Source organism: Schistocerca gregaria, chromosome 2 (genome assembly GCF_023897955.1).
Source record: "Schistocerca gregaria isolate iqSchGreg1 chromosome 2, iqSchGreg1.2, whole genome shotgun sequence".
Lineage (NCBI taxonomy): Eukaryota > Metazoa > Arthropoda > Insecta > Orthoptera > Acrididae > Schistocerca > Schistocerca gregaria.
The window spans coordinates 181503064-181524822 of record NC_064921.1 but is presented as its reverse complement, the minus strand read 5'-3'; the positions used below and the strand labels follow the sequence as shown (position 1 = coordinate 181524822).

The following is a 21759-nucleotide window of genomic DNA, read 5'->3' as shown; positions in this document are numbered from 1 at the left end:
TTGCATACATGGATGATGTAAAACTAGTGGCAACAACAAATCAACAACTCAACCAATTACTAAAGATAACAGAAGTATTGAGCAATGATATAAATATGGCTTTTGGAACAGACAAATGTAAGAAAAATAGCATAGTCAAGGGAAAACACACTAAACAAGAAGATTACATATTGGACAACCACAGCAACTGCGTAGAAGCGATGGAAAAAACAGATGCCTCTAAATATCTAGGATACAGACAAAAAATAGGAATAGATAATACAGATATTAAAGAAGAACTAAAAGAAAAATATAGACAAAGACTAACAAAAATACTGAAAACAGAATTGACAGCAAGAAACAAGACAAAAGCTATACCACTATTGACCTACTCATTTGGAGTAGTGAAATGGAGTAACACAGACCTAGAAGCACTCAATACATTTACACAATCACAATGCCACAAATATAGAATACATCACATACATTAAGCAACAGAAAGATTCACATTAACCAGAAAGGAAGGAGGAAGGGGATTTATTGACATAAAAAACCTACATTATGGACAGGTAGACAATTTAAGAAAATTCTTTCTAGAACGAGCAGAAACTAACAAAATACACAAAGAAATCACTCATATAAATACATTGGCTACACCATTGCACTTTCATAACCACTTCTACAACCCTTTAGATCACCTAACAACACCAGATACGAAGAAACTAAATTGGAAAAAGAAAACACTACATGGCATGCACCCATATCATCTAACACAGCCACACATCAATCAAGATGCATCCAACACATGGCTAAGAAAAGGCAATATATACAGTGCGACAGAAGGATTCATGATTGCAATACAGGATAAAACAATAAACACCGGATATTACAGCAAGCATATTATCAAAGATCCCAATACCACAACAGATAAATGCACACTTTGCAAACAACAAATAGAAACAGTAGATCACATCAAAAGCCTGATCTACTATACTAGCAAATACAGAATACACCAGAAGACATGACAATGTAGCTAAAATAATACATCAACAACTTGCCATACAACATAAACTAATAAAACATCATGTTCCCACATACAACTATGCACCACAAAATGTACTGGAGAATGACGAATACAAATTATATTGGAACAGAACCATTATAACAGATAAAACAACACCACATAACAAACCTGACATCATACTCACCAATAAAAAGAAGAAATAAACACAACTAATCGAAATATCCATACCCAATACAACAAATACTCAGAAGATAATAGGAGAAAAAATTGAAAAATACATCCAACTCGCTGAGGAAGTCAAGGACATGTGGCATCAGGATAAAGTTGACATTATTCCAATTATATTATCAACTACAGGAGTCATACCACACAATATCCACCAGTACATCAACGCAATACAGCTACATCCAAACGTACATATACAACTACAGAAATCTGTAATTATTGATACATGTTCAATTACACGAAAGTTCCTAATTGCAATGTAACATATACTGGACAGTTAAAAGGAAGTCACACTTGATCAAGGTCCTTGTCACTTTCCATTTTTAACCAAATATAACATCCGAGAAAAGAAAGAAATAATAATAACATAACATCTGAGAAAGGAAAGAAATAATAATAAAAGTGTCTGCACATGATTTACAGAATTGATAGCTAGAAAAGTAAAGACACTTTCTAGCATCAAAAAGCTGGTAGACCTCAGAACCTTTCAGAATATTGAATATTTTGCCCATAATATTTAATAGTCTAGCTTCTTCACAAAGCTTTTGCAACAGTGGTGACTTTTTATTTTATTCTATTTCTGATAGAGTCTTTTCCCAAAAAATAAATTTTTCTAGTCCATCTGTTTCTCTCTGTGACAATAATGTTTACTGTTTTGCTAGCAACAATCTGATTGACATAATTCGTGATATTATCCACCTAATGGAACAGTGTCACATAACCTCACTTCAAGTGACACTGCAGAGAAATATGGAATTTAGTTCAAGATTGTTGTTGTTGTTGTTGTTGTTGTTATTGTGGTTCCGATATGAAGAGTGGTTTGATGCAGCTCTCCATTGCAGTGTGTCTTGTACAAGCCTCTACATCTGTGATAAACTGCTACAGCCTACATCCTCTTGAAATTACTTACTGTACTCCCGTCTTTTTACCCTCCACAGTTCTCTCCATTACCAAGTTGACAAGTACTTGCACTTTAGGTTATGTACTAAAGCAGCTGATCCTTTTTTCTCAAGTCCAATTCAGTCCATCTCATTAGTTATTTGATCTACTCTTCAACATTCAGTTTTCACTGTAGGTTTTATTCTATTGTTGGGGGAATTGTTATCATCTATGTTCCACTTGTATACAAGGCTGCTCTCCACACAAGTACCTTCATAACTGACTTCCTAACACTTAAATTTATATTCAATGTTAACCCATTCCTATTTTTCAGAGATGCTTTTCTTGCTATTGCCAATGCTCTCTTCTTCCGCCATTTTCAGTCATTTTGTCACCCAAACAGCAAACACATCTATTCCTTTTAGTTTCTCATTCCTTAAACTAATTCTCTCAATGTAACATGATGTAAGATGCCATTATCATTGTTTTACTTTTGTTTGTGTTCATATTATAACCTCTTTTCAATTAATAACTATTCCATTCAACTGGTCTTCCAACTCCATTGCCATCTCTAGCAGAAATACAATGTCACCAGCAAATCCCAAAGTTTTTATTTCTTCTCCCTTAATTTTCATTCCCTTTTCAAATTTCTCTCTGTCTTCCTTAACAGCTTGCTCAGTGTTTAGACTGAATAATGCCAGGTGCAGTCTACAACTCTGCTTAAATTCCTTGTCAATTCCTGCTTCTCTTTCACATCTACAGACTCCTAATTACAATCTGGTTTCTGTACAAGTTATAGATAACCTTTTTCTCCCTGTATTTTACACCCTGATACCTGCAGAACTTCAAAGAGTGTATTACAGATATCATCATCAAAAGCTAATGCTATAAATATTGATTTGCCTTTTTTCAGTCATAGGGTCAGTATGGCCTTGCATCTTCCTACATTTCCCAGAATCCAAACCGATGTTCTCTGAGCCCAAGATTATGTTGTCAATTGCTTCTTGTGTTCCTACATTTCTCTGGAATCCAAATTCACTTTTCCTGATCCCTATATTATACCATTAATTTTCTTAATTATATGGCAAGCATGATTAACATATTGACACAAACTCTGGTGATTTATAATTTTGTGTCTCCCAGCTCTCCTCAGGTATGAGCATAAAATATTTTAACCACCAAGATTCAAACTGGCTGTCTCTGAGTCAAGGGCCATTGTAAAAGTGTGTGTTAGTGACCATAGCTACTGAGGCAGGTTTCCAAAAAGTCATCAGAGGTAGGATCCATCATGAAATCTAATGTCATTCCATGTTAAGTGGTATGAGAAACTGATCAGATGTCATATGCTGTGGTGGGAAGGGAAACAAGAACAGTAAGCTCATAAAATGATCATATTAGAATAGTCTGTTATCAAGTAAAAGAAGGATCATAAAGGGCTGTAATCAGGATGAGCATAGATTGTGGCAGTTAGCAGGAAAGAAGAAGGCAAAAGGAACTGATTGGCTTAGAAGCCATTTAATGAAGGAGAAAAAGAGGAAGAGGAGGGCTAGAAGAATACCACTAAGTAAAATGACATTATGAAATTTATAACATGCGTAACATAACAACAATGATTACGTGAACAAATAAAGTAGAAAGATGATAAATGATACTGGTGCAAGAAACAAGGAAAGCCAGAGAATAACTGGGATGGATGGAGAGCACAATAGAGACTACATAAATAAAATAAATTCAGACCAAGCAGCCTGTAGCAATGCATTGTGTGTCTGGTGTCGAACCAGGGATGAAGTATGAAAAAGCTGATAGCAACATAAATTTGCTCATTGAAACAGAAACAAAATAAAAAGTAAAATTAATAGTATTTATTGATATGGTACATGATTTCTAAAAAAAAAAAATGTGGTAAATTACAAATTAGAAGATCACAAACACACACACTCACACACACACACACACACACACACACACACACACACACACACACACAGGCAAGTGCGAATGTCAAAAAATTCATTTACAAAATTGTAGACTGTTTAGAGAAGGTACAAATTGAACTGCAATAGTAGTTTGGGATTGATATATGTCTCACAGTTGTTCTTTCACTTGGTTGTCTTTATGTGTGAGAATTGGTTAATTCCCAAATTAAAGGCATTCTAATACTACTCACTTTTAAAAACTTAACTCTAAACCTGTGTGATACTGAGTTTTCTACCATTTAAAGAGAAACAACTATTTATATCTTACCGCATTGTTAAATGTAACTCCCATGTCTCCAATTAGGGTCTGTGCTTTCTGCATTGGTGTCTGAAACAAAAACAAAGAATTGCAGGAAATGAAAAACTGAAATTGAAGGACATGTTTATTATTTCTTTGATAAGAGATGTGCTTAGAAACATAGGTTAGAATAGACATACAATAGTAGATGTATTATTTTGTAGTTTGTAAGCAATATGTAAATGTGGTCTTGTTGACATGCCAAACTGATAGCAGAAGCCTTACTTCATATAAAATGGTAGACAAATGGGAATTTGTCCATATCCCTGTGTGCTAATGAACTGGGAGAGGCCAAAATTGTTTTATTTAATTAACTCATTCCTTATTACAATTAAAATGTTCTGCAAACCTGAGATTCAAACCAACTGTATTAGTTTCTGTACCAAAGCATTGTCCCTGATATTCATAACATTGAACTTCACAGAAAATGAATATCACTAAAGCAGTTAGTAGTCCACAAAACAGGAACTCCCCACACCTATGAACCAGGAACCTTGCTAAAGTGAGATGGCTTATATGCCTCAGCGACACGTAGCTGTACCATAAGTGCAGCCACAATGGAAGGGTATCAGTGGAGAAGCCAGAATAAACTATGCTTCTTGAATAGTTTTAGCAACCTTTTTAGTAGTTACAGGAGCAACAGTCTGGATAATTAACTGTTAAGACTTGTAATATTAGCCAACATGCTATGCTGTGAACGGCTGAAAGAAAGGGGAAACAATAGCCATTATATTTTTTTAACGACATGCAGCTCTCTTGTATGGCTGAATGATGATCGCATCCTCTTGGATAAAATATTCCAGAGGTTAAATACTCTCCCATTCAGCTCTCCAGGTGGGAAGTACTCATGAGGACGTCATCATGAAGGAAAAACAAATCTCAGTTTATGGTTCAGAGAATGGGATGTTAGATCTTCTATTCAGGTAGATATGGGTATACATGTTAGAGAATTTAAAAAGGGAAATGGATAAGTTGAACTTGGATGCCATGGGAATTAATGAAGTGCAGTGGCAGGAAGAACAGGACTTCTGGTCAGTTAGTACAGGGTTATCAACACAAAATCAAATAGGGGTAATGTGAAAGTAGGCCTAATAATCAATAAGAAAACATGAATGCTGGTAAGCTACTATGAACAACATACTGAATGCATTATCATAGCAAAGACAGATACAAAGCCGACTTGTACCACTGTAGTACAAGTTTATATGCCAACTAGCTGTGCAGACGATGAAGAGATTGAGAAAATATGTGATGAGATATAATAAATTATTCAGATAGTTAAGGAAGATGAAAATTTAATTGTGGTGGGGGGACTGGAATTTAACAATAGGAACAGGAAGAGATGGAAATGTAGTAGAAGAACAAGGACTGGAAAAAAGGATTGAAAGAGGAAGCCACTTTGCAGAGAGCTATTAACCTTTGCTAACACCAGTTTAAGAATCTCATAAAATAAGGGCATATACACAGAATAGACCTGTTAACATTAAAAGATTTCACATTGATTATGTGATGGTAAGAAAGAGATTTTGAAATCATATTTTAAATTGCAGGACATTTTCAGGGACAGATTTGGACTCTGCCCATAATTTATTGGTTACAAACTGCAGGTCAAAATTGAAGGAATCGCAAAAAGGTAGGAAATTGAGGAACTGCCATCTGTATACAATGAAAGAACAAGATGTTGTTGAGAGTTTCAGAGAGGGTATTAGGCAATGAATGCCCAAAATAAAAGAAAGGAATACAATAGGAAACGGGTTGGTAGCTTTGAAAGATGAAAAACTGAAGGCATCAGAGGATCAAATGCATAAAAAAATAAGACCTAATGTATGTCCCTGAATAACAACGGAATAGCAAATTGTGGTTTATTCATTTGCTGTTGTATATCTGCAATCAGTTTGATTTGCATACAGGCGATATATACATACTTGTATCCAGCTCAAATTATGAGTTTTTCATGTATGAATTCATCCACTGAGTAACAGCATTTCAGTATCAGTACCTTCTTTTCAGTAGTCCTAAATTCATCTTCATTAATGTGTATCTTTTTAAATCACTATAAATTTCATTCCCATAGATTGAGCTGCCTGGGCATACATTTTTAAATGGTGGGTGGGAAGCATAAAGTTTACACACACACACACACACACACACACACACACACACACACACGTGTGTGTGTGTGTGTGTGTGTGTGTGCAGATATAGAACCCACATCCTTTCATCTTTCCCTCTCCTTCTCTCTTTCCTGATGAAGCAACTGTGGGTTGTGAAATCTTGAATTTTGTGTGTGTGTGTGTGTGTGTGTGTGTGTGTGTGTGTGTGTTTGTGTTTGTTAGTGTCTCTATCAACATACCAATGCTTTCATTTGGTAAGTTGCATCATCTTTGTCTTTAGATACATTTTTCCCACGTGGAATGTTTCCCAGATGCTGTGCTTACCAAACAAGAAAGCGCTGGTAGATAGACACAATAAAAAACACACGAACACACACACAAATTTCAAGTATTTCGCAACCTAAGGCTGCTTCATCAGGAAAGAGGGAAGGAGAGGGAAAGACAGAAGGATGTGGCTTTTAAGAAGGAGGGTAAGGGGTCATTCCAATCACGAGAGCGGAAAGATTTACCTTAGGGGGAAAATAGGAAAAAAGGACAGGTATACACTTGCACTCAAACACACACATCCAACCGCACATATACAGACACAGGCAGACATATGTAAATGCAAAGAGGATGGGCAGAGATGTCAGTCGGGGCGGAAGTACAGAGGCAAAGATGTTGCTGAATGACAGGTAATGTACGAGGGGTGGCAACTTGAAATTAGCGGAGGTTGAGGCGTGGTGGGTAATGGGAAGAGAGAATATATTGAACGGCAAGTTCCCATCTCCGGAGTTCTGATAGGTTGGTGTCAGTGTCTGCCTTGAAAGGCCTTTAAATATGTCTGCTTGTGTCTGTGTATGTATGGATGGATATATATGTGTGTGTGTGTGTGTGTGTGTGTGTGTGTGTGTGTGTGTGTGTGTGCGTGCGAGTATATACCTATCCTTTTTTCTCCCTAAGGGAAGTCTTTCCTCTCCCGGGATTGGAATGACTCCTTACCCTCTCCCTTAAAACCCACATCCTTTCGTCTTTCCCTCTCCTTCCTTCTTTCTTGAAGAAGCAACCGCTGGTTGCGAAAGCTAGAAATTTTGTGTGTGTGTTTGTGTGTTATTTTATTGTGCCTTTCCCGCTTGGTAAGTCTTGGAATCCATTCATGTATGGAGCATGGAAAGAATGGTTGTTTAAATGCCTCTGAGAGTGCTGCAATTAATCTAATATTGTCCTGACTGTCCTACAGGGTTTTTATGTAGAGGTTCAGTCCATGAAACTTTGTAAGCAGGCTTTCTCAGGATAGTTTATGTCTATCTTCAAGAGTCTGCCAGTTCAGTATCCTCAGCTCCTCATTGTCTCTATGACCCTCTCCCAAGGCACAAACAAAGGTGTGACCATTCATGCTACCCATTTGATAAATAACCAGAAAAGTTTTATAAAAATAATAAACTTTGACAAATTCTGTGTTTCTTTGTTATTTTTTAGTCGTGCCTATAAGATGGAGTTGGCACGCCTGACTCTTGAACATGTTGGTGAAAACTGGTGAAACAAGATGGTGGGAACCGGCAAGGGTCCCACCAGCAGTAGAGCGTCATTACATTTCTATTAGCTGAAGGGTTGAAACCAATGAAAATTCCCTGTTGGATGGCAGTGAAATATGGTGAAAGTTGTTTGAGTCGAACACAAATGTACAAGTGGCCAGATAAGTTGAACCAGGGTGTAACAAGTGTTGAAGATTCACCATGCCCAGGATGCTTTCTCTGTGCAGTCATGGAGAACAACATTGCGAGAGTTGATGAGTTGATGAGTTGATATGGGAAAACTTATGTACTGATGACATTAGTGTCCGATCAGCCTGCTATATTGTTCATGATGTACTGGTGTTCAAGAAAGTGTATGTGAGGTAGGTTCCAAAATGTCACCGAGCGAGGTGGCGCAGTGGTTAGACACTGGACTCGCATTCGGGAGGACGACGGTTCAATCCCACGTCCGGCCATCCTGATTTAGGTTTTCCGTGATTCCCCTAAATCACTCCAGGCAAATACCAGTATGGTTCCTCTGAAAGGGCACGGCCGACTTCCTTCCTCATCCTTCCCTAATCCGATGAGACCGATGACCACGCTGTCTGGTCTCCTTCCCCAAACAACCAACCAACCAAAACGTCAGAAATGAAGGAAAGATGCATGGATGTGTGCAGGGAGACCTGAAATTCATCTACTTGCTCCAATATTCCCTGGAACTGGGACCTTCAGATTATCCCATTTTTAACCCACTGAAAGAAACTCTTTGTGGCTCAAGATTTGCTGCCAATGAGGAAGTGCAGGCAGTGGTGCATAACTGGTTGCACAAATGCCCTCAAAAATTCTTTGCACGTGGAACTGAGAAGTTGGTTCTGCGCCAGCAGGGGGATTGTGTTGAAAAATAAATAAATTGTATTCTTTTCTCATTATAGATCTTTTTTTTTATAAAAATCAGGTTTTTATTAAAGTACCCTTGTACATCTAATATCGCATGTGAGTCATATTTAGTACCAGCCCCACACACTCAAACAGTATTCAAGGATGGGTCACATGAGTGATTTATAAGCAATCTCCTTTGTAGCCTGGTAGAATTTTCCCAGTAGTTTACCAATAAACCACCTGCTCTATCCAAAATTGACCCTACATGCATGCTCCATACCATATTACTAACAAATTATAAATTGTTACACCCAGGTACTGTATGAGTTAACAGATTCCAACTGTGAGTCACTGATATTATAGCCATAGGGCACTGAATTTTTTCATTATGTGAAATGCACAAATTTAAAGCAAGTTCCCAATTTTTATACCACTTTTAAATCTTATCAAGACCTGACACAATAGTTATGCAGCTTTTTTTGGACATTCATTTCAGATAGCTGCATCATCTGCAAGAAGTTTGAGGCTACTATTAATGTTATCTGCAAGATCATTAATATACAACATGAACAACAAGGATACTGACGTACTTCTCTGGGGTACACCCAAGGTTAATTCTACATCTGCTCATGACTTTCCATACAAGACAACTTGCTGCATCCTCTCTACTAAAAAAATCCTCAATCCTGATACAAATTTTGGTTGATATCACATATGATTGGCTTTCGATGGTAAGTGTAGATGTGGTACTTAGTCACATGCTTTTCAAAAATCAAAAAATACTGCATCTGCTTGATTTCTTTGACCCAAGGGTTGCAGTATATCATGTGAGAAAAGTGTGAGTTGTGTTCAGGTGATTGATGTTTTCAGAATTCATGCTGGGTACATGCAGGAGGTCATTCTGTTTGAGATGCATTGTGTCTGATCTCAGAATATGTTCTAAGATACTACAATAACCTAGATATGCAATATATCCAATCAGTACTCACCATTGATCCATTCATTTCATTTCAACATATTTATTCATTCTTAATATCATGGTATTGTTGAATTAGCCAGAGAAAATGGAGGGTTCCTGTATATTCCAAAATCAAAGTAGGGTCAAAACCAACTGGGTAATTAATAGTTTGTTGAATAGTTGTTTTAATGATGTGCCATAATAGTGGATCTGAAAATATACAATCTGGTATTACTGACAATCTTAAGGCTGCTTTGATGAGGTAACATTTCCAGCCACACCCTAGCACTCTAGGCAGCCCATTCACATGACGACATGTGGCCTGTATAGTTAGCTGCTGTGCTTCACTGGAGTTCATGTATAAGTAAGGTTTCACACCTGTGTTCACTTCCTATGTTTGCTCACAGTCCAGCAAATGACAAGGGTTGCTCTACTGAAAATGCCATTTACACATTCACTCACCAGATTTTAGAAGCATAAAATAATAAAATAGTGCTGGTTGGTACTTTCTGCAATCTCTGTAAAGCATTTGCCATTGTGAATCACAGTATTCTCCTAGATAAATTGGCATTTTACAGGATTGATGGTATATCCGACCAATGGATAATGTCACATGCAACCAAAAGAATGCAGAAAGTTATTGTACTTAGTAATTCATGCAACATAGTCCAGGGACATAATTCTGACTAGAGAGAAATCATGTTCCTCCAGGTTAAATCTCAGATCCACTACTGTACCTCAAATATGTAAATGATCAATCAGAATTAGCTCTTTTTGCAGATGCCACTAGTATTGTGGTCCTAAAAGCACCCGTACCAACATAATTCCCTCATGTGGATAGCGTCAGTGTTCTTCAGATAAGAAGACCTTGCCCATTCATGCACTTTGCACCCGTAGTCAAGCCGCGAACGCACGAAAGCCCTAGAAAATCAGAGTATACGCGCCCTGTCTGCTCTAAAGACCTGTGGCTAAGGCATTTGATGATATCCAGTGCCTTCAGGGCTCTGTGCACATATGGAAACAAAAGAAATGGTAAACAAAGTTCTTAAAAGTATCATTGACTGGTTTTCTATGAATGATCTCACCCTAAATTTTAAAAAGACAAAAGTTATTCAGTTCTGCACATGTAGAGGTACTACACCAGTGGTAAAAATAACAAATGCTGAGGAAATAATAAATAAGGTGGAAACTTCAAAATTCTTATGGGTCAATATTGATGAGAAATTAAATTGGAAAAACACATTTGTAACTCATATAAACAACTTAGTTCAGCCACATTTGTGCTTAGAATCATTGAAAATCTTGGGGAGAGTCATAAGAGACACAACAGTAAATAACATATTTTGCATATTTTCATTCGAAAATGTCATACGAAATTATGTTCTGGGCAACTTACCTTTAAAAAAGAAAGTCTGCATTTCGCAAAAAGACACTGTAAGAATAATATGTTGTGCTCACCCATGATCATCTCGTAGGCATCTGTTTAAGGAGTATATTAATTCCCTCATGAAGTTTGTTGTAAATAATCAAATACAGTTCAAAAGAAACACTGAAGTACATAATTTCAACACCAGAAGGAAAAATGGTTGTCTTTAAGACAAAAAGAGGTGCACAATATTGCAACAAAAATTTTTGATCACTTACCTGGTGATACAAAATGTCTGATAGACAGCAAAGTTGAATTTCATATTTTGTAGCAGAATTTCTATCATTGTAATGTGTAAAATGTGGTAGGTAGGAATTACTAACTCATATATGTACATCTTTCTTTCTTTTTGAAAAAATAAATAAATAAATAAAATAAAATAAAAAATAAAAAAAACCTTGAAATGTTTGGAATGTAATCATATGAACTAATTAATTTGCAATGCAAATGTAAAATGACTCATTCCACATCATTAGGATCTATCCTGCAAAATGATCCATGGAACATGTAACTAACTAACTAAGTGAGAGAAGTTCTACCATGTATTTTGTGCCCATTCTCAAACTGTAATTCCTTGGAAGATTTTTGTTGTGGTCCTGCAAGGTCTGGTGCAATCTAGCCCAGTTCCTCCTTCCAGTATAAGCAATTGGTTTACAAAGTGAAATGAACAGATTTAGTGCAGTGAAGCTTAGTGAGGGCCAGAAGTACCAAGTGACTTATGTTACCATTTCCTTACTGGCCACTCCTTTACCCTTTGACCACAAAGTGTGCCCAGAAATGAGTTTCTTTCATCCAACAGCCATGTATGTTTTTGTCCTGGTTCCCCCTTTTTGTGTGCATATATTTCACCTTTAAATTTCTTCCAACAGTATCAAATGTCCCTCACGCTCCCCTCTCCCTTTGGTATTTGTTCGTTTAAATTGCCAAATGTTGTCACACCAGATACTGTAGAATGCTAGTAGCTTTGCTGCTCAAAGATTCCGGCATGAGTGAGGGATCCTCCTAATCCCAAAATCTAAATTCATTAAATTTTGTTATAATAGTCCTTATGAATAAAAATTGTGTAAACCAGCTAACATGTTTCCTTTTATACATTCTGTTAATAGTCATTTAATCTTGCCAATTTTATGTACGCTTTGAAACTTGCAAGCATTTAATGATGAAGTAGGAAACATTAAGTTGTCCCTCAGTACTCAATGTGTGCATGCCAACCTTATTACTTATCCAAATTTAATCCTAAGAATTTGACTGAGTCAATTTCTTGTGTATCTTGGTTGTTGTAAATAATCTTAATCTGCTCATGTTTTGACTGTTTGCTTTTGAACTGCTTCAAGTGAGTCTTACATTTGTTAAGATTCAATCTATTCAGCTGAAACCAAATTATAGCGGCCAGTTGGTACTTATCCGTGACTTTGGACTATTTTCTAAATTCTGTTTTTCAACTAAAACAGTGGCAGTGTCTGTGAACAGATCTGATGGATAGTTGATATTTAATGGTTTATTTATTTATTATTTGTCCCATAGATCAAATCAGTACAATGGCTTGTACAACTGATATGTGATAAGTCAATACAAATATACAGTTTACAGGAGTATAAAACAGTAAACAAGAACACAGAAGAATGATTATTTCACATTACTTACAAAATTATGTTACTTAAAGTTACGGCTTTACAGAGAATTGTTACATGATGTGACAAAATTGACTTAACAACATTCAGCTTTGATACATTATCATGCACTAAGACAATTTTGATTCCAAATATTCCTGGATGGTATAAAAGCAGTCTTTTATTAAAAGAGACTTCACTGTCTGTTTGAATTTATTTATTTCTTGGATTTCTTGCATAAAAGTTGGAAGATGATTATATAATTTAATTCCCATACACTTGACACTGTCACTGCACAGTTTTGTTGAGTGGGTAAGTATTCTTAGAGAGGTTTTTGATCTTGTGTCATAATCGTGGTAATCCATATTTTTGCTAATTTTGTTGATACTCTTTTTGGTAAAGAATAATAATTCTAGTATGTATTGGCATGGGAGGGGCAAAATATTTAGTTTCTTAAATAATGGTTTACAAGTGTCTCTTTGTTTTTTGAACATAATTGTTCTGACTATCTTCTTCTGCAGTTTGAATATCTTAATTGATTCAGAATTTTGGCCCCAGAAGATGATTCCGTAGCTAAGTACAGAGTGAAAGAGTGCATGGTACATTGTGGTTAGGGTACTTGTGTTAGTGACATTCCTTATTGATCTAATCATGAAGCATACTTTACTAAGTTTTGTGCTGGTAACATCAATGTGCCTTTTCCATGTGAGCTTTTCAGTAATAGTGACGCCCAAAAATTTTATTTCATTTTCAAGTTTAACATTATTTTTTTCAAGTGATATAGTTGGTAGTAATGGATTTCTGTTTTGGGCCGTGTGGAAGGTTATTCCAATTGTCTTTTTTGCATTTAGCAGCAGCCTGTTACTTTGAAGCCATTGACTTATTTGATCTGTGGTCCTATCTATATGAGACTGGAGAATTTGTTCGGGTGCAGATATGAGTATAGAGGTGTCATCAGCAAACAAAAGGGTTTTTGTGTTTGGTAGGCTGTGAGGAAGGTCATTTATGTAAAGTAAGAACAGCAAGGGGCCCAGGACAGAGCCTTGGGGAACACCTTGCTTTATGGTATTCATGGAGGAATGTACAGTGCTAGCTGTACCTGAGAGCTTAGTTTCATTTAATTCGACATACTGCTGTCGATCTTCCAGATAGCTTTTAAACCAGTCATAGGCATTTCCTCTTATTCCATAGGAATGCATTTTTTGCAAAAGTATACTATGATTAACCATGTCGAAGGCCTTTGTTAGATCTAGGAAGACACCTATGGCTGGGAGTTTTTTGTCCACAAGCTCCAGTGCATGATCTAGAAATTCTTGTATTGCATCAGTTGTAGCTTTCTTACTTTGGAAGCCGAACTGAACAGGTGACAGGATATTTTCTTTGTCTAGAAAGGACATGATTCTTGTGGCCATTATATATTCAAATACTTTACTACAAGTTGAAAGCAGTGCAATGGGTCGATAATTACTGGGATCCTCTCTGCTTCCTTTTTTGTGGACAGGTATAATTTTTGCAATTTTGAGCATACCAGGAAATGCACCATTCAGGAATGAGAAGTTTATTATATGGGCTAGGGGTTTACTGATAAAGTTACTGAAATTGTGAAGGAGGAAGCATGGAATTTGATCTTGTCCAGCAGATGGTTTTTTTTTTCAATTCTGCTGTGAAGTGTCTTTTTTATTTCAGTTTCAGATGTAGGTCTTGAAAATAGAGTCTCAGAGCATATGTTTGGTTCTAGTTGTAAGGGACAGCTATTTTTAAGATGGTTAGCCAGGTTTTCTACTGTTTCTGTAAAGTAGTTATTGAATTCCTCTGCTGTTTCTTTCCCACTGGAGACTAATTTTCCATTTATTTTTAAGCTAATATCACTTTGTAGTTGTTTTCCTCTATTAATATTCATATTAATAAGTTGCCACATGCTTTTGCTCTTATTTGATGACAATTTGAGGCACTTATCATTCTGTAGCTTTTTGGCTGCATTTACTATGTTCCTTAATATCTTTTTATATAGAGTAAAGTATGACTTAAATGCTTCACTACTGCCTAGTTTGGATTTGCTAATGTAAAAAAGTTCTATTTTTCTTTGTGGTGATCTAATGATTCCTGGGGTGATCCAGCTGGAGAGTTTCCTATCTTTGTTGATACATTTTGTTTGTAAGGGAAAGTGGCAATTAAAATAATAACAAAAAATATCCAAGAATGCTTCATATTTGCTGTCTACTGTTTGAGCCTCATATACATTTGGCCAGTTTTCATTTTGTATATCAAAGAGGAAAGTATGCATGTGGGTTTTATTGAAGTTTCTCCTCTGTACAGTGATTTTATTGTGTTCATGACTGTTATTTTGCAACCAGACCTGCATAATTAATGCATTGTGGTCTGAAAATCCTAGTTTGACAGAGGATACAGTACAATTTATATTGCTTGCCACTTGATCCAGACAAGTGGTACTGTGATTTGTTATCCTGGTTGGAGTGTTAACCATTAGGTCTAGGTTCTAGCTGTTCATAAAATTTTTAATGCTTAGATGGCTAGAGTTTTCTGAGAGAAAATCTATATTATAGTCACCACATATTAGAACACTATATGATTTTCTTTTACTTAGATTTTCTATTACTGGTGCTAGATTTTTGTAGAAAGTCCCTATGTTACCAGAGGGTGACCTGTAAAGTGCTATTATATAAACATTTAGATCTGTAAGCTCTATACCTGACAGTTCTATATCTTTTTCAATACTATACGAATTGAAAATATCAAGAGGTGTAGCAGTAATGTTGTCTTTTACAAATATGCAACTACCTCCACCTTTGTAAGATGTTCTTGAGAAGTGAACTACGAGTTTAAAATTTGGTATCACAACACTTTCTATTTCAAAATACCTCATGAAATGTTCATTAATACATAATATCTGTGTATCTGACAGTTCACTTGCACTTGATAACAAAATTTCTAATTCATTAAGTTTGGTTTTGAGCCCTTGTACATTATGGATGTATACTTTTAGATCAAGATTTTTTTTGTTTAATTTTTTTACACATTGGTGAGGAGGTTCAGACTTTACCTTATTTACTACAATTTTCTGATGGAGTCCTTTGCAAGTTTTATGGTGTATCTTTAACTTGTTTGATGATGCTATCTTTAACTTGTTTGGTGATGCTAAGTTTTTTGTTTTCTCAGAGGGGGATAGAAAAAATCCTCCTCCTTGGGTATATTCCGCCTTGATCTTAAATTAACTCTTACAGGTGTAACTGCTGCAGTCCTTTGTGGATCTTCTGATGTCTCCTCTTTCCTGCTTTCTTCGTTCTTGTCGAATTTGCTTTCCTCATTTTTGCCTGTAAGTCTTTCAGGAAGCTGATAGACAGATCTATTTCGTAGTAGTCTTTCCTTAATTATTTCACTGATGTGATCGCACATAACACTTTTTCCGTTGTAATTAAGGTGCATTCCGTGATTGGTGTGTAGGTTTTGATGTAGTTTACTTACGTCCAGTACATCACACTTTGCGTATTCAGCACACAGTTTCTTAATTTTGTTGTTAGTTTTCCTAATTTCTTTATTAACACATGATCTGTAGATTAGGTCGTGTCTATGAGGCACAATGGCTACTATTGTGTTCCTAGATTTATTCACTTCTAGAAAGTTCTGTAGCGTTTTAATGCAGGCATCAGCTTCATTTTTAGCTATGTCATTCGAACCCGCTATACATACTATAAAGTCATTATCCTGTATTGTGTTCATCTGAAGATCGGTGTCAACAACATGGTGTGTTCCCGCTCCAGGTTTCACTATGCTAGTCACTGCCGTTTCTCGATTTTTCTCTCGGAGCATGCTTGATAGCTTTCTGCCGTGGCTGTCGGCAAGCAAGAGAATACCACACTTTTTCCTTAATGATACGTTTTTGCCCTTACCACTGATTCCAAGTTTACTGTTGGTGTCCGAATTGCAGGTTTTTACAACGTCACAATCAGTTGTACACTCGTTATCACTCAAGACATCATATTTATTTTTGTCTAAGAAAGTAACACTTTTAACAGTTTTAGTGATTTGAGACCGAACTTTTTGCGACACTGCTACCCACTCGGATGATTTATCATGTGTATCTTGTTTCACCTCACACAAATTTTTCACTGTTTGTACTTCGCTGATTTCTTTCTTCAGTCAAGCTATTTCCCTTTTTAAATTATTGACTATGAATTGTAGGCTTGAAATTCATTCGTTTAGGGTTGTAATTACAGCTTTACAATTTTCACAGGTTTTCTTTTTAACTACATAACTATAACTATTTCTCGTGTTAAAATTCGCGACTTCCACACTCGTGGTCATCTTGTCAGGCAGTAAATAATTAACACTGAATGGAAATAGTACTGGACATAGTATGGAGCCTTGTAGGGCACTCTGACGTAATATCAGGCCCAGATCTTGTGGGGGAACTGGAACATCCACCCCAGGCAGAAATTTCAGGTAGCACCAAATTCATATTCTTGAAGAAAAAAATCTAAAACACCTAGCATCCAGTGCACATCAGTCTATTGACTATTCAAATGTTTTTGAAACAAATCCTTGTTACTTTTGGATATTTTTGAACACATTCTAAGTTCATTTACGGATGAATCATAAGCTGATTTTTGGTTGTATACATAGTGTACCTAATGTCTCTGCCAGCCATATATCTGTCAGGTCTAGAAATAAAAATCCTTCCTGCAGACAAAAGGGGATGGGTCTGTATGAGCTGAGCTGAATAAACTCGAATGGGTGAATGTCAATCACTGTTTGTTTATGTGGTTGATTGCATGTTCAAATGATCAGCATTGTTAGAATTATCAGCAAAATCCATATAGTGAGCCTATCAGAGTATAGACAAATGATTAACAGGAATAATAGCAAAGAGAGATTATGTATTAATCTTCTCATTGTATCCAAGAAAATGAAATTACCTGGTTAGTGACCATTTAAGTTTTATTCTCGAAATAGAACAGAAAACCCATTGTATGAACATGTAGTAATGCCTAACGAGAGAAGAAATGCGGGTAACTAAACTGGTGATTCAGGTGGGGTTTGTGAGGTTAACCAGAGAATAAGTTTTGACAATGGCAGCAGGAACAGTTACAGAATTAGTGATCACAACATTTTTTGCTAGAATGAGTAAGGGGAAGAAATGGGAACATAACACAAATTATATGGAAGAATATGATGATTCTGAATTTATTTTAAAAAAAAATCATACTGCTACTTTTCTGTCTTGCGCTTGAGAACTGGAATGTATGAATGAAATGTGAAACTATTTCTTAACATAAAACTTTTTGCTTTTAATAGGCCGAAAAGGCATTTGAGATTGGTACTTTGTGAATTATATTCTGTTGTGTTATTTATGTAAATGAGGTAGATAAAAATGACCATTTGTGCCAAAACAGTCTTGCTTATTTGGCATGTGTTACAATTGCTACAATATTAGAAAGGCTTATTTCATTTTATCTACCACACAGTGACAAGGCCTATTTCATTTTATGTAGCAGAGAGTGACTAATCGAGGAACCACACCAGCCTTGTGTACCTTACATATTAACAACTTTTTCAGTATTAGACAATGACCTTTTGATTTTTCATGTAGCAAAATGTTTGATGAACTTTGATGAGGTAAAAGATTCTTTTGAAGAAAGGAAAGCATGCCATGCAAAGCCATAACAATACCAAAGAAAAATATGCTGGGACCTAAGGATTGAAGAAATGTGTACTGTCTTGCTTATCGCTTGTCTTCACTGGTTTTATGTTTCCTATATTTAATTTTATGTCACACAAAAGAGAAAATTGTTAGCTATAGGCGATAAAGAGTGCAAATTTTCTGAAGAGTTCTTGTTCTCCCATTTACAAATAATCCCATCCAGTACTCTTTTTGAGTGGAGTACGATGTCAAACTGGCCAACTGGGAGCAGGAGAGCACCACAAGACATTTTAATTTACACTGTCCTGAATATAGGTCTGATGGCTTCCATTACAAAGTATACATGCTTGAATTCCACAGAGTGAAATACAGTGACATGCTGTGTGCAGGGGCATGTGGATTGCATTTAAGACCAAATAACATGTCTTACATTTCCTCGAGCATATATGTTTTATATATATCTGACCCTTGACAAGGATGTGCACTACAAAATTACCATATTTTTGAAAAATCAAGTTTTTTAAAAAATTTTGATGTGCTATCTCCAATGCTCGAGGGGGAGAGGAGCACTATGTTTTTGCACCGGTTTCGAAATGTGATAGATCCAGGGCTGAGTAACATTTTTCAGTCAGAATATTAAGAGCACTGATGGCAAGCCAGTACTACAAAAACAAGGGAAACTTGAATGGTGGAAGAATTACATAGAAGTGCTATACAAGGGAAATGAACTTAAAGGCAATGATCTAGAAAGGGAAGAAAGAAACAGAAGTAGATGAAGATGTGATGGAAGACAGGATACTGCAAGAAAATTTGGCACAGCATTGAATGACCTATGTTACAACACCACCACCCTGGGAGTACACAACATTTCCTCAGAATTACTGAGATCCTTGATAGAACCAACCATGACAAAACTATTTTACCTGGTGTGCGATATATATAAGTCAGGCAAAATACCATCAGGCTTCAAGAACAATCTATTAATTCCAATTCCAAAGAAGTCAGGTGCTCAAACATGTGAATGCATGCAAGGTAATACTGACCCTATGACTTATCTTAGAAGATAGACGGGAGAAAGGCAAATCTACATTTATTGCATTTAAAAATTTAGAGAATGCTTTTGACAATTTGACTAGAAAATACTCTAAAGTTTTGAAGATAGCATGGTTAAAATACTGGGAGGTGAAGGTTATCTGTAACTTATACAAACACCAACCCACAGTTATAAGATTAGATTAGATTAGGACTTGTTTCATAGGTCATGAATACGATAATACATGATGATGTGGAATGTGTCAGGTTAATAAAAGGTGTCTGTACAAGATATTACATTACACAAAATATTACATGACATTTAATATTTTCTTTTTGGTGAGGTTTTGGTAAATTACCCACTTAGTGTATCCACAAATTCATCTAATGAGTAGAAGGAGTTGCCATTAAGAAATTCTTTTAATTTCCTTTTAAATGCTATATGGCCATCTGTCAGACATTTGATGCTATTCGGTAAGTGACCAAAGACTTTTGTGGCAGCATAATTTACCCCCTTCTGAGCCAAAGTTAGAGTTAACCTTGAGTAGTGAAGATCATCCTTTCTCCTAGTGTTGTAGCCATGTACACTGCTATTAGTTTTGAATTTGTTTCAATTGTTAATAGCAAATTTCATAAGTGAATATATATATATTATGAGGCTACAGTGAAGATCTCTAGCTCTTTAAATAAGTGTCTACAGGATGATCTTGGATGAGCTCCAGCAATTATTCTGGTTACACGCTTTTGTGCAATGAACACTCTTTTACTCAATAATGAGTTACCCCAGAATATGATTCTGTACGAAAGCAGAGAATGAAAATAGGCATGGTAAGCTAATTTACTGAGATGTATATTGCCAAAATTTGCAATGACCCTAAAAGCATAAATAGCTGAACTCAAATGTTTCAGCAGATCTGCAGTGTGTTTTTCCCAGTTCAACCCCTCATCAATGCATACACCTTGAAATTTTGAATATTCTACCTTAGCTACTGATTTCTGATTGAGGTCTATATTTATTAATGGTGTCATTCCATTTACTGTGTGGAACTGTGTGTACTGTGTTTTGTCAAAGTTTAATGAGAGCCCAATTGCAGAGAACCACTTAATGATTTGCTGGAAAACATAGTTTACAATTTCACCAGTTAATTCTTGTCTGTTGGGTGTGATAGCTATCTATACTTGTATCATTGGCAAGAAGTACCAGCTTTGCATCTTCGTGAATATAGAATGGCAAGTCATTAATATATATTAAGAACAGCAGAGGACCCAAGATCGAACTTTGCGGCACCCCATTCTTGATTGTTCCCCAGTTTGAGAAATTGCCAGTTTTTTGCATATTATGTGAACTGCTTATTTCAACTTTCTGCACTCTTCCAGTTAGGTATGATTTAAACAATTTGAGTGCTGTCCCATTTATACCACAGTACTTGAGCTTATCTTGAAGTATTCCATGATTTACACAATCAAAAGCCTTTGAGAGATCACAAAAAATCCCAACGGGTGACTTCTGGTCCCTCAGAGCATTTAATATTTCATTAGTGAAAATATATATACCATTTTCTGTTGAAAAACCTTTCTGGAAACCAAACTGACATTTTGTTAAAACTTTATTTTTACAAAGGTGTGAAGCTACTCTACAATACATTATTTTTTCAAGAATTTTGGATGAGGCAGTCAGAAGAGAGATTGGGCAGTAGTTGTTGACATCAGATGTATTCCCTTTTTTATGCAGTGGTTTAACAATGGCATACTTCAGTCTATCTGGAAAAATACCCTGCTTCAGAGAGCTATTACATATGTGGCTAAGAATTCCACTTATCTCTTGGGAACAAGCTTTTATTATCCTGCTGGAAATGCCATCAATTCCATGTGAGCTTTTATTCTTGAGAGAGTTTATTATCTTCCTAATTTCAGAAGGAGAGGTGGGTGGAATTTCAGTTGTATCAAATGGTGTGTGTAAGAGTCAAAGGACATGGAACGGAAGCAGTAGTTGAGAGAGTAAAGAAGTAGTGATGCAGGGTTTTATCTCATTTCCAATGTTGTTCATTCTGTACATTCAGAAAGTAGTGAAGAAATTATAGTCCTGAGAGAAAAAATAAAAAACTTTGAAGTTTTGCTGATGGCACTGTAATTCTATTAGAGATGGCAAAGGACTTAGAAAAACTGTTAAATGGAACAGATAGTGTCTTGAGAAGAAGACAGAAGAC

At 36.1% G+C, this 21759-nt stretch overlaps 1 protein-coding gene across 1 annotated transcript in view; it reads right to left on the bottom strand.

Annotated features, from left to right (window-relative positions):
* Nucleotides 1–21759, bottom strand: part of LOC126336642 (N-acetylglucosamine-6-sulfatase-like) — a 119044-nt gene that overhangs the window by 63476 nt on the left and 33809 nt on the right. The window contains exon 2 of the mRNA XM_050000565.1: nucleotides 4352–4411. Coding sequence (XP_049856522.1) covers nucleotides 4352–4411 — 60 coding nt within the window. The remainder of the gene's footprint in view (nucleotides 1–4351; nucleotides 4412–21759) is intronic.